This window comes from Cicer arietinum, chromosome 4 (assembly GCF_000331145.2).
Source record: "Cicer arietinum cultivar CDC Frontier isolate Library 1 chromosome 4, Cicar.CDCFrontier_v2.0, whole genome shotgun sequence".
In the NCBI taxonomy this organism is placed as follows: Eukaryota; Viridiplantae; Streptophyta; class Magnoliopsida; order Fabales; family Fabaceae; genus Cicer; species Cicer arietinum.
The window spans coordinates 24,680,159-24,695,138 of record NC_021163.2 but is presented as its reverse complement, the minus strand read 5'-3'; the positions used below and the strand labels follow the sequence as shown (position 1 = coordinate 24,695,138).

Here is a 14,980-nt window from a genome sequence, read left to right as displayed (position 1 = left end):
GTTAATAATATTTTTGAGTTTTATAATCGAAAAGATATTTCGATGCCAATTAGAATTTCTCGTCGATAAATAAATTGAATTTAACTGCGGAAAATCCTTTACGGAGAATTTAAGGCGTTTCGGGTGAAACGGTAATTTAATAAATATCTAGATTTTGAGATATTTGTTAAGTTATATTTATTATATTTATATATGTTTGTTTGGAGGGAAAAAGAAAGGAAAACTAGAAGGAAGGAAAAGGAAAAGAAAATAGTATATAAAGGAAGGAAGGAAAAAGGAAGAAAGGAAAAACAAAGGAAAGAAAAAGAAAGGAAGGAAATTTCCAAATTTCCATCTCCTTCCTCTGAACCTCACGCGAGCAAAACCCAAAATTCCATCCTTCTCCATTTTTCGTTTTCGTTGCTTCCTTTTCTTCAAAGCTAGTGACCCAAGGTTGGGTGAGAGTTAGATCAAGGTTTTCGCAACTCCACTCTTCCTCTTTGATTCGAAAACGAAGAAAAACGGTTTTGAGATCCAAACACAAACCCCTCCGTTTCTTCTAGATCCGAACCTCATTTCTCGAAGAGACAGAAGGGAAAGTTGCTCACCACCACGCTACGGTGCTAGTGAACTAATTTGGAAGCGGCGTTGCGAGCGGAAAATTTACCGGAATTACTCGCGGTACCGGAAACGCGCGTTAAAGCTAACGTTGAGGTAAGGGCTCCTTCCAAACTTCTAGTTTGCATTAGGGACTTATCTGTGGTTGTGTGGGAAGGAATTTGTTAGGGTTTAATGTATCGATTTGGGGAAAAACGAAACTAATGCGTTATGGGTAAAACCTTAGAGTTAGGTTTTGTTTATATTGATGAATGGTTCGTGGTAAATGAATTTGAAGTCATTGTGTAAGATTTTGGGTAAATGAAACTTGTGTGTTTTGAGTAGTGGATTGTGTCGATTTGTGTTCGTTGTTTTTGACATGCTCTTAATTGATATTGATGAAATTTGATATGTGTATGGTTGGATTTGTGAATAAATGAATTGATATGTTTTGATGTGAGAATTTGTTGAGTTTGTGTTGTGTGAAATTTGAAAACCATTAAGTTAAATGAGTATTAAGAATGGGGAATCTCTTAATGTCTCGGTTACTTAATATTTTGTTTTGAAAATCGTTTAAGTTAACTGGGCGTTAAGAATGGGGAATCTCTTAATGTCTCGGTTACTTAATATTTTGTTTTAAAGAAAAATCGTTTAAGTTAACTGGGCGTTAAGAATGGGGAATCTCTTAATGTCTCGGTTACTTAATATTTTGTTTTGAAAATCGTTTAAGTTAACTGGGCGTTAAGAATGGGGAATCTCTTAATGTCTCGGTTACTTAATATTTTGTTTTGAAAATCGTTTAAGTTAACTGGGCGTTAAGAATGGGGAATCTCTTAATGTCTCGGTTACTTAATATTTTGTTTTGAAAATCGTTTAAGTTAACTGGGCGTTAAGAATGGGGAATCTCTTAATGTCTCGTTTACTTAATGTGCGTTTGTTTGTGAAAAATCGTTTAAGTTAACTGGGCGTTAAGAATGGGGAATCTCTTAATGTCTCGGTTACTTAATATTTTGTTTTAAAGAAAAATCGTTTAAGTTAACTGGGCGTTAAGAATGGGGAATCTCTTAATGTCTCGGTTACTTAATATTTTGTTTTGAAAACCGTTTAAGTTAACTGGACGTTAAGGAGGGGGAATCTCTTAATGTCTCGGTTACTTAACATTTTGTTTTGAAAACCGTTTAAGTTAACTGGGCGTTAAGAATGGGGAATCTCTTAATGTCTCGGTTACTTAATATTTTGTTTTAAAAAAAGTTGTTTAAGTTAACTGGGCGTTAAGAATGGGGAATCTCTTAATGTCTCGGTTACTTAATATTTTGTTTTGAAAATCGTTTAAGTTAACTGGGCGTTAAGAATGGGGAATCTCTTAATGTCTCGGTTACTTAATGTTCGTTTTTGAAAATCGTTTCAGTAAATGAGTATTAAGAATGGGGAATCTCTTAATGACTTATTTACTGAATGTTTTGTCTTGAAAATCGTTAAGTTAAATGAGAATTAAGAATGGGGAATCTCTTAATGTCTTGTTTACTCGTGTATGTTTTGGTAAGTTGTGCTGACCCGGGATAGGTGGCACCTCGGTAAACGGTACGGACCCGTGATAGGTAGTACGTTTACGACTTACGTTCCTGCGGGAATTGCGTTTGTCCGTGAGAGACTGCGCAGGGGTTTGTCCGTGAGAGACTACGCCCTGGTTTAAGTTAGATGAGAATTAAGAATGGGGAATCTCTTAATGTCTCGTTTACTCGTGTATGTTTTGGTAAGTTGTGCTGACCCGGGATAGGTGGCACCTCGGTAAACAGTACGGACCCGTGATAGGTAGTACGTTTACGACTTACGTTCCTGCGGGAATTGCGTTTGTCCGTGAGAGACTGCGCAGGGGTTTGTCCGTGAGAGACTACGCCCTGGTTTAAGTTAGATGAGAATTAAGAATGGGGAATCTCTTAATGTCTCGTTTACTCGTGTATGTTTTGGTAAGTTGTGCTGACCCGGGATAGGTGGCACCTCGGTAAACGGTACGGACCCGTGATAGGTAGTACGTTTACGACTTACGTTCCTGAGGGAATTGTGTTTGTCCGCGAGAGACTACACCCTGTTGATTTGTGAACTGTTGGTTCATTTTGTTTGTGTAGTAATGTGTTATAAATGCTAAGTGTTATGTTTTGGAATTTGGTGATAACATGTTTGATTGCAATACCATTTCGAAATCCATGATGTCGTAGTAATTGTGTTATCAGTGTTAAGTGTTAAGAATTGGGATTATGCATGAATGTGATTGAGTTAGTTTATGAATTTTTGAAAGAATACACAGGTAAATCGATTTCCCAATCGATTGGATGGAAGTCAGGGACTTGGCCAAATGGACAAAATCGATTAGCCAATCGATTTTGTAATCAGTTTTCGAAAATCATTTACGAAATCGATTGCCCAATCGATTGGGCCTAAGTCAGGGACTCATCCATATTCGACCAAATCGATTTGGAAATCGATTGGCCCTTAAGTCAGGGGCTCAGCTATCCTGTCAATCGATTGCCCAATCGATTGAATCAAGCCAGAGTTCAAAATTTCACTAAAAACCTTCAGGAAATCGATTTGGAAATCGATTGGTATTAAGTCAGGGGCTCCGTTATCCTGTCAATCGATTGCCAAATCGATTGATTCAGCCCAGGATTCTATTTTCATTAAAATCCTTCACCCCAATCGATTGCCTAATCGATTGGCTCAGGGAAAATCCTCAGTTTGAGTTAGATGATTGATTACTCACTAACTTATCCATGTCTTGATTTGTTATGTGTTAATTAGGAGTTTGAGAACTTCATTTTACTTTCATTTTTAATTGGCAAAGCATTGTATGAACTTTTCCATATTGGAAATCCTGTTAAGGTGCATGCTTAGTTGAAAAGTTATTTTGAGCATTTAAAAACTTAATTGCTAAGTGTTAACTGTTATTTTTTTGGTTGGTGACCCTTTACAATTATTGTGGAAATATGGGCTTTGCCCTCAGATGAGAGTCAGGACGGTCCTACCGGTTCGTACCCTATGGACGGGAATGGAGATGGGAACGCTTTACTGCAGTTACGATAGGAGGATCTCACGGGGCGCGTGGAGATTACTCAGGGTGTATAGCTTTTTGGTAGGATGATCAGATTAGGATGATGTATAGGGACTAGGTGTCCTTCTTTTTTGGTTTGGAGTATTTTAATTTTGGAAAACTATACTTATACTAATATTGTCAGTTTGACATCTTCTTTGGATGGGTTCCATGTACCATTTGTTGATGTGTAAATGTTTTGGATTTATAATTGGAGAAACTTTTCCGCTGCTTGTAAATTATAATCACTCAATTATTTATCCAAAGGCATTTCCTGATTTAATTCTTTGTTTGTCTTTAATTACTTTTAAAAAAAATATATACCCTCGCTTTGAAAAACGGGGTGTTACATATGACATGATATGATGATGTACTATCAAAATCAAGAATTCTCACTCAGTCTACTAAGTGAAAAGCCTATACTCATTTGACTCATCATCCTCCAATGATCCAATTCGACATAAATAAAAGCCAAAAATAAAATATGGTAATATATCACACAGTTAATATTTACACAGTCGTTTTGACATCGATTTAACTAAAATCGGACATACGGTAAATTTCTCTCACAAATGCGTGTGTTTCTTCTTTTCTTTTGAGTTCATACCACTTCAGTGGCTCTCTCTCATGTTGACTACAATTTCTTTCTTATTTTTTAATTATTTAATTACATTTTACTCTTACATATGGGTCTAACCCATATAGCACATTTTTACTTCTTTCTTTTATTTTTCTAAAACAAAATCAATAATCATCAAAACTAATTTTCAACACTTCTTCATACACAAGTTTATTTGTAAAACATAATTAAAAATTTCAGTATAATTGGTAAAATTAATTAGTATATTTTAATAATTTTTATTATTATTTATTTGAATTGAAAATCAAAAATAAAAAGTGGAAATGGACAGAAGTTTGGATGTATATTAGGGGGTCACGTGGATATTCTCTTAATTCAAATTTTCTTACTTTATAATATAAAATAAATTTTATTTTATTTAAAAATTTTAGATTTTCTAAGACCAGATTAATTTATAAACTTTATAACATAAATTACAATATAAAAGTTTGTTAAATAAATTATAATATTCTTATCATTATTATTAATTTAAATTGAAATTCAAAAAAAAAATTCTATTTATTAGAAATTCCGCTTTATCATAGATGATAGTCGATAGAATGTATTCAAACTATAAAAGAATTTCAAATGTTGAATTTTGTTTTTTTTTTTTTAAATTAAAGATATTTTTGACTATTTCTTATATATGGAACAAACAAAAATACTTTATATATATACCATACTATAAATAGTTCTTCGACATTGGTTGTTTTAATATAAAATCTTAATTTTTATTTTCTTGAGATTCAAATATGTGATCTAATCACACAAACATTTTAAATAAATAAAAAATTGTATTATAACTATTATCATTATCATTTTTTATAGAAAATATAAATTTTAATTTTAATTAATCGATTAACGACAAACATTTATCAGGTATTTGATTATATGTTCCACAAGCTTCTTTAATGAGGCATTTCTGTAACATCTCATATTTTTATTATTATATTTTAACCATATAATGATGCACAACTATTATTATCGGTATGTTTGACATATCCGTTAATTTCCTTCACAGTTGTCCTGTGTGTTTGTCTTAGTGATTTAATTAAATTATTAATATTAAATTTATTATATATATATATATATATATATATAACAAGAAATAAACGTGTATATTGTTGTACTAGTCTGTTAACTTTAGCGCTAAAAGAGTGAGCTTATAATTGAAATGATGATAAAAATAATAATAAAAATAATAATAATGATAATAATAATAATAATAATAATAATAATAATAATAATAATAATAATAATAATAATAATAATAATAAGACTTATAGACCTTGGGGGTACCTCTATGGGGAAATCCTAAGTAGATTAGTGGGTTATTGCTAAGGCTGGGAACTACCATGCAACACAAGAGTACCCTGATTGTCGCGTATATGTGTCTCAGGTTGAGTTGAAGAGATCTATGAGGACTCAGTCATTCATGAATTGTTTGTCCACACATGTAGTGACATAGTATCAGGCCTCCTAACCAAGTACTTCAAAGTAGAATGATACTAAATGATGAAGAAGTATATAGTATAGGGCATGCATAACATTTCATCCTTGTAACTATATTATTGTGATTGATTTAGATTAACCTTGATATTATGTTCTTAAGTGTATCTCATGTTTGTACTGATTTGACTATTTCTATGTCCCCCTCGTTTATCTTATACTGTTACATAATTTCGAGATTCACCCTTAGTTGTTTGTGTTTGGCGTTTGCGATGGACACAGAATAGTTGCAAGCTACATGTGATGATTAGTACCATCTGAGTGGTGGAAGTCATCATGTCTAGAAGACTCTTATTATATTCATTGTGTTAACGTCATTTTTGAACGTATTTTATTTTGAGAATTTCAGCTCTGATATTGACATCGGGTCAGGACTACATTTGCATTTATTATTAAATTTATGTATGTAACATCCCACTTTTTTGAGACATTAACTAACGAAATTCTAAACAAAAAGATACAGATTCATTTTTTAAAAAATTTATTTCTAAGATTTATCTTAAACACTCATTAATATGAAACCAATTAATAACTTTTTCCATTATATTTTCAAAAATAATGAATCAGAATTTTCACACTTACAAAAAGTAAATTTAATATGTAAAATGTGACACCCTAAACACCAAAATTATATATATATATAATAATTTATATCATATTTCTATAAGATTTGCACTGGATAATTAAAAGTTTGTTTCCAAAAAAATAAAAACTTTTACTTTGAATTTAGGATATCAAAAATTAAAAGGAACACTTTAAACTTCTTTACTCCTATAAAATAGTGCAATCTCAATAAACTTGATTTAAGTATAATTACTTGATTTAATTCTAAAAACTTATTAGTACTTATAAGAGTTTCATACAAAAAATCGTTTCAAATTAAATAAGTAAAATACAAATTACAACCCTTATTCCCGGTATCACCTATCTGAGCGGTGTTCCTCCCAAACTTGAACTTCAAGACTCATTAACCTGTAACAACTGCGATTTTGCAAACGTAGGGCCAAGCCAGTCAAACACAAACAACGAAGGAGGTGAGTTTTGATATCATGTTCATAGTATAATATAAGTAAGGAGAACACACACTTAATCATAAATAAACTGTATCATTACACAAATATTCTTCAAGGAAAAACATACATTATAAAGTCAAAATCACTCAAGGAAAATCAATACATTCAACTATAACATCAAATCATCTAAAACAATTATTATCGCTTTTGAAACACATCAATCATAACAAAACAATCACAAGGAAATGCAATGTTATGCATGAGCTTAGACTCTACTTCACAATGTGGTACCATTCTAACTCTAAAGTACTTGGATAGGAGGCTTGATACTATGCCACCATTCCGATGGAAGGACAATTCAAATTGGCTATGTCCTTATAGATCCCTTCCACTCAACCAGAGACACATATATGCGACAGTCGAGGTAAACATGTGTTGCATGGTAGCTCCCGACATTTGGAGTGCTATCTCTAAGTCACCTAGGAATTCCCCACCTGAATACCTCCAAGATCTTACAATCTTACCTTAAGGCTCAACAGCAGACCGCCACGATCAGGCTCATTCAGTTGTACTTCCCCGGAATCACTAGGCTTGTCAGGCCCTACCTATATGATTACAAAATAATCTTCACTAATACAAATTGGAATCACAGTTATTTTACCAATTATGGGGTTACTTCAATATTCTCATCACAAATTCACAACATCATTATCATTAATCATATCTCATCTCATAAACTCATCACAAATTTATAGCATCACTATCATCAATCATACATCATCACATAAGCTTGTCACAAATTTATAACATCATTATTATTAGTTATACATCATCATAATCACATAAACTTATCAAAATGAAATCACTTTTTATCATCACATCACATAAACATGTCTAATCAAACATATACATAAAATTCATTTGACATCCAATATCACAATAATATCAAATATCACACATTTAATAAAAATAAATCAAACATCACAATAATATCAAATACCACACATTTAACAAAGTTAAATCAATTAACACCTTATAAATATTTCTATTCCATATTTTAATCTCACAATTTCCATATTATTACATTAATCCATTTATCACTCAAAGGGCTAATGTCGTACGTAGCGAGCCCCAAATGAATCGTTGGGAAATACGGTTTTCTCGTTCATCTCATATTATATTATACTCATAAATTCAAATGGTCCCTCACCCCCTTACTTTATTTCGACGCTTTCACACACGAATACGATTCCACAAGCAAATAATATTTGTTCATTGACTTTTTGTCCTTCAATCGATCTAACTCAATAATTTATAGGTAAACGTTAAAAATAAATTATGAGAAGACACTCTAAAATTAATTTCGAAATTCGTTCAAGGAATCTTACCATAAATTAGAAAAACCAATCCGTGGATAATATAGCCACTTTTCACACAATCGTTTTGGCGTTGATTTCACTCAAATTGGACTTGCAGTGAAGAAGAACGGTGCAAAATAACGAATTTAGTAAACGGAGAAGTCGTGTATTTTAGAGAGAAATCGGGGTTGTTAAAAATATGAAAAATTGTGTTTAATTTACTAGCTAAATCAATGAAACAACATACTCAAATTTGGGCAAAAATGGAGAAAGTTTTATGAGACAGTTATCGATCACCAAACGATAGGATTGTTGTTGGTTTCCTTTTGGTTTTACGGCTGGTTGTTCCTTCCTTATTCTTTTATTTTATTTACAATTTAAATCCTTTACACATGGGTCAAGCCCATTAGTCTCCTTCTAGGTTTTACTATTACTATTTATATTTTATTTTTTCAAAACACAATTTCATTAATAAACTATTATTAATATTTCAAAATTAATAATTTATAAAATAATTAATCTTTTAAAATGCATTAATAACCAAAACTCTCATATTCAAAATAATCCCTATAATAATACTTATTTTTCCAAATACTCAAATTAAAATATTACCATCATTAGGGAATAATCGAAATTGTAAAATAAATAAATATAACATCAACACCTTATATTAATTACTAAATCTTAATAAATATATATAAAATCACAATGTTATAACAAGTATATAAAAATAAAGGAAATCAAACACAATATCACTACTATCTCAAGATAATTGTTTATAAAAATATAACTAAAAATAGAAAATAGTTATAAATAATTGAAATATAACTATGTGCATACTTAACATCAGTTAAGCGCACATAAAAGTATTACATTAAATGGTTACACGTATATACACGTAAAATCGCATAAAATATTTTTCTTTAAAATATATATTACACTAAAATACTATTACTTTTTAAAAAAATATATCAAATAATAAAATATAATATTTATTATTTATATCACTCATGTAATCCAATATTTATAAAACTAGCACATCATAGAAATCACCTATATAATAAAAATTAGTCAGAAAATTTATCATCATATATTCTAAAATAATTTTAACAATAAATTAATTATTTAAAATCGTACTTAACTAATAAAATATTTTATTATAAAATTTAGGGTGTTACATAAAACAAAATAAACTCATAAAGCCAAAACTCTTTGCGTTTTACTACCCAAAAATAAATCCTAGTTGATCATAACTCTGGACACTTGTGGAAAACTCACCCAAGTAGTCTAACATCAGTACAAAAGTATGTCGGCGCCTCCAACTGCATGTTATTGTGTTTCCTCGCAACATCACAGTACACAACATCACAGAACATTTATATCACATATAATTCAATTAGGAAAGTGAATGAAGTGATTCCCTTACCATTATGAACGTCGTTATAAGGTTTCTACGCAATGATCTTTGCTCCAAATACGTTACACTTTCACAAATTAATTTACTACTGCCTTAGTGTCAAAACTCATCTTATCCCTAATTTTTATTCAAGGTTTGGTGTTGGCTTAAGGTTTTAAGACACACATATTCTTTGTATTTTTAAAAGATATCAAGTCTCTCAACTTAGCTAGCACACAAACAAGTAACAATAAAAAGAGATTTTGAGTCTATATTTGGCACAAGTGCCTCATTGCAAATTCAATAAAATAAGGAAAAATGAAAATATTTCTTTATTTCACTTCCAAAAATTTTATTAATAAAATTTAACACATTTCAACACAAATTCCATTTTAATTATTATAAAACAAATTAACAACTCTATAATAAAAATATTTTTATTTTATAAATCAACACAACATCCACACAATTGTCTCATAAAAATCACAACTTTAACATTCCAAAAACATAATTATAACAACAACTTTCAGTCCATTTATTATTTCTGGAAACATTGTTATTTTTAACTCAAACTATCACAACATAAAATTTTAACCAAATAAAAATTGAGTTTTTAGTCAGTAACTACTTCTATTGATTAAAGTACAATATAGTATTTATAACGACTTTAACCAGATAAAAATTAATTTCTGACATAGATAAACATTTTCTGTAATCAATATCATCAGAAAATCAAGAACACTTCTACCAAAATAAATTTCATATCACAATTTTTCTTTTAAAACTAAAAAGGATTTTCCTACATAGTAATAATAATAATAATATCAAACACAATTTTCAAAATTATCCATCATAATAAAGTCATTTACTAAAATCAATTTTTTTGACCAGTAACAACAATAACAACTTTACCATAAAAATCAATTTTTTTTCCAAAAGATCAAGAAGGGATTTTGTTCTACTAATAATGAAAAATGTTTAGAAAAAGTTAATATGATCGTAATTAAAGAGTTCTTATTTGAGGGGATGAATCACTAACTCATTTAGAGGTTTTCTTGAATTTCTTCCTTTTTCTTTCTATCTCGCAGAAAGGTTGTTATGAGTTTTCAGATTGACAATGCGAGGGTTCAATTTTTTTTCTTCTATCACTAGAGTTAGAGAACATGTTGTTTTCAACCTAAGCCCATTAAGACCCTAAATATTCACTCCTCAAATTAATGTAATTTTGTTTTTAAAGTTTGTTTCCCAATTCATGCATCTTTCTTTTCTATTATTATTGTTATTATTATAAGCATTTTTTTTCAAATACTTAGCAAAATATTCAGTCAAATTAAATACATCATGTCATACACATATATACTTTTCAAAAATAACAATTAAATAAAAAAATGTAATAATAATAATAACTCCATTATAAATTAAAAATATATTTCACACATTACTAATAATAAAGAAAAGGAAGGTTTACAATGTACGTGTACTTCAAAAAGGATTTTGTTGTATTATATTATGATTGAAAAATTTCCCTTGTACCCCCACACTTTGCCTTGTACCCCCAAAAAAATTCGAAAATGGCAAAACTACCCTCAATTTTTTATTTGCTATTTCAAAGAAAGTAAATGTAAATATTTTTTTCACCATTTTGTCATAAACCTAGCCGTAAAACAGATTTCCGGTAGGTTGCAGTTTTCCGGTAACTACTGGAATACTTGAAACAAGATTTCCGGTACAGAGTAAAGTACCGGAAATGTTAAAACTGAGTTTTCCGGTACAGAGTAAAGTACCGGAAATGTTAAAACTGACTTTTCCGGTACAGAAGGGAAAAGTTGTGTACCGGAAATCTTGGTTGGCAAGTATTCCGGTACAGTAGTAGATTCCGGAAAACTTCATTTTTGAGTTTTCCGGTACAGACCAAATTTTTTTAATTTTTTTAATTTTTTTTTAAGTTTTTTAATTTTTTTAATTTTTTTTAAATGTTAACAGATATGGATAATCCACCACTATTAATGGACAAAACATGCGTCGATACTACAAATATTTTTGACACAGATCAGGTATGAATAAATATATTTAATATTAATATTATAAAAATATATTTTTGTGATTAATTATAATTATTTTATTTCAGATATTTGATTCAAGGGATACTGTTGTGAAATGGGCAAAAGAAATTGGTATAAAAAATAAAGTTACCGTTATTATCAGAAGATCAGATATAGAGACGGGTGAGAAAGGACGGAGAAATAAATTAATATTAGGTTGTGACAAAGGGGGAAAATACAAGTGTGCTGCTAGTTCTATTCGAAGTTCAACAAAAAAATGTGATTGTCCTTTCAAGCTTAGATCAAAACCATTAAAAGATGGTTCAGGATGGATAGTTAAAGTAATTTGTGGAATTCACAACCATGAATTACCTGATACTTTGGAGGGGCATGCATATGTTGGGCGCTTAAATGAAGAAGATAGAAAGCATGTTCATGAATTAACAAAATATAATGTTGCACCGAGACACATATTACTCTCATTGCAAGACCGAGATAAGAGTAATGTTACTAAGATCTCACAAATATATAAACAGAGAAGTATCATTCGATTGCGCGTGAGAGGTAATAGAACAGAGATGCAACATTTATTCAAGTTAATTGAAGATGCAAAATATGTGTGCTGGAATAGAAAGCGTGAAGACTCCGATGTTATGAGAGATATTTTTTGGGCGCATCCAGATTCAGTGAAGTTGTTGAATTTGTTTCCGATTGTGTTGATTATGGACAGTACCTACAAAACCAATAAATACAGAATGCCATTACTTGAAATTGTTGGTATGACATCAACAGAGAAAACATTTGTAGTTGGGTTTGCTTATTTGGAATGTGAGAGGGAAGAAAACTTTTGTTGGGCATTAGAGAGACTAAAAGATTTGTTTGTTACACAAAATAAATTCCCTCAAGTAATTGTGACAGACAGAGATCTTGCGTTAATGAATGCAGTTGGCATTGTGTTTCCACATGCTGTTAATTTACTTTGTCGATTTCATATCGAAAAAAATGTTGGAGCAAAATGCAAGCAATATGTCTTAAAGGATAGACAAGAGTCAATATTGAATATGTGGAAAGACATTATGTATTGTAGTAATGAAAAAGAGTATATGATGCGCTTGCATATGTTTGAACAATCATGTGTTGATACTAAAGTGTTTGTTGATTATGTCAAAGAAACTTGGTTGACTCCACATAAGGAAAGATTTGTTGAAGCATGGACAAATAAAGTGATGCATTTGGGGAACACAACGACTAACAGGTATTTAATATAATTTTATTATATATTGTTGAATTTTACAGGGTTGAGTCGGCTCACTGGAAACTGAAGTTAATGTTAGAAAATAGCATGAGTGATTTGTGTAAATGTTGGGAGGCTATGAACAACATGATAAGGTTACAACATAAAAGAATCAGAGCCTCGTTTCAAAAAAGTTTTTATGATGAAGAGCATGAGCACAGAAATCCATTTTATCAGAGATTGAATACATTTGTATCAACAGAAGCTCAAAGACGTATTGCTGAAGAATACGACAAAGTTGAGTGGGTGGGTACTGACAAATCTATATGTGGGTGTTCTCTGAGAAGGACATACGGATTACCTTGTGCTTGTGAATTGGGACAATATAAATTAATGGGTGAACCAATTCCTCTAGATTCTGTGCATATTCAATGGAGAAAATTAAGCATGGAATGTGAACTCACTCAAGACACAGAAGATGGATCAGAGTTGGATATGTCTACTGAGATGAATGCCTTATGGAAACGCTTTCGATCACTTGATGTTATTGGGAAACGAGTGTTGAAGAGTAAAGTGCGTGAACTTGCTTTTCCAAGTACAAGTTCAATATGTCCACCACCTGAAAAAGTCAAAACCAAAGGAAGAGTGAAGAAGAGTAAGGGTATGAAGCCAGATGGATATGATGTATATCGAGACCCTTCTTACTTTGAGCATGTTAATGCAACATATGGTGAAGATATTGGTTCCCAACCCTCTCAATCAAAGAAGAGACAAGCCTCTCAATCAAAGAAACACCCCTCTCAGTCATCTCATTCTTCAAAAAATTTGTTATTGACACAATTTCCTGATATTATTCAGCCATACATTGATGACATATTTGACGTGGCAGCTGATGGAAATTGTGGTTTTCGCGCTATTGCATTATTGCTTGGTTTCGGTGAAGAGTGTTGGTCTTTGGTCCGCAAGAGATTGGATCAAGAGATTGTTTCTCATGTAACTCCATATGATAGATTGTTCACAGGACGCATTAAAGAAGTAAGAGATTCGTTGATGATATCCGGCTTAGGTGTTCAACCCATGGATAAATGGTTGTCCATGCCTGATATGGGTTACGTGATAGCGACAACATATAATATTATTCTTGTCACGTTCGGTCTGACATTTTCAATGACTTTCTTTCCTATGAGGGGTTCACATTCCGGATCGACAAAAAATGATCGCATTTGTTGTATTGGTTTTGTTAATGGAAATCACTGGGTTCCGGTAATTATTTTCTTATACTTTTTTAAATTTTATTCTGATAATTTTGTCTTATATTTTGTTAATTTATTTAATTTTTGCAGTTAAAGATGAAAGATGGATTTCCAATGCCAGACATTGCACCAGGTTGGAAGCAATATCGTACCAATGAAGCAACTTCTTGGGCAATAGCATACACAGGCCGTCTACAACACTGGGGGTATTATTAATAAAGTAACCGACATTACAATAATTAATAAAATAACTATTCAGAGACGGGTGAGTCTAACATAACAATAATTAATAAAGTAACCGACATTACAATAATTAATAAAATAACTAACATAAAGTGTTCATAAAATAACTGACATAATAATAGTTCATCAAAAGTGTTCATAAAATAACCTACATAACAACAGTTACAAAAGTGTTACTACTAACTAGTGCGACTACGTGATAAATACAAAGCTTTATAAAAGTGCCTATACAACTCATCATCTGGACTAGCTTGATGTTCACTCAACCCCTGCTGTATAAGATCACCGATCTGCTGTAGGATAGGTGGCGGCTGTGAACTAGAAGCATCTGCACTGGTGGGCGGTACACTATAACGTGGGACCTGAGGTACACCATCTGGTCGCACCAGCAGTGGATGAGACACCTGATAGAACCACTCCAAATATCCATCTTCACACTCAGATGGATATGTAGCTGGACGAAGCTTGGGAAATAGCTCTGTCACTGGCGTCACATATCCCAACCATTCCACATCTACATCAAATAATCTAGCAGGATCTGGAAGTGGCGGTGAAGGAATATACTGGATATATCCGAATTGTCTCAAACACCTCTCTGGTAGATATTTCACTACAGTGCTGCATAATCGAATGTGACCAGTATAAAGTGTGA

The 14,980-nt window shown here is 31.4% G+C and overlaps 1 protein-coding gene across 1 annotated transcript in view; it reads left to right on the top strand.

Annotated features, from left to right (window-relative positions):
* The window catches only part of LOC140920005 (uncharacterized), a 27,128-nt gene extending 12,827 nt beyond the window's left edge, over positions 1-14,301 (top strand). Inside the window, exons 2-5 of the mRNA XM_073367309.1 lie at positions 11,685-11,781; positions 12,135-12,162; positions 12,895-14,095; positions 14,176-14,301. Coding sequence (XP_073223410.1) covers positions 11,685-11,781; positions 12,135-12,162; positions 12,895-14,095; positions 14,176-14,301 — 1,452 coding nt within the window. The remainder of the gene's footprint in view (positions 1-11,684; positions 11,782-12,134; positions 12,163-12,894; positions 14,096-14,175) is intronic.
* The last annotated feature ends 679 nt before the right edge of the window (positions 14,302-14,980 follow it).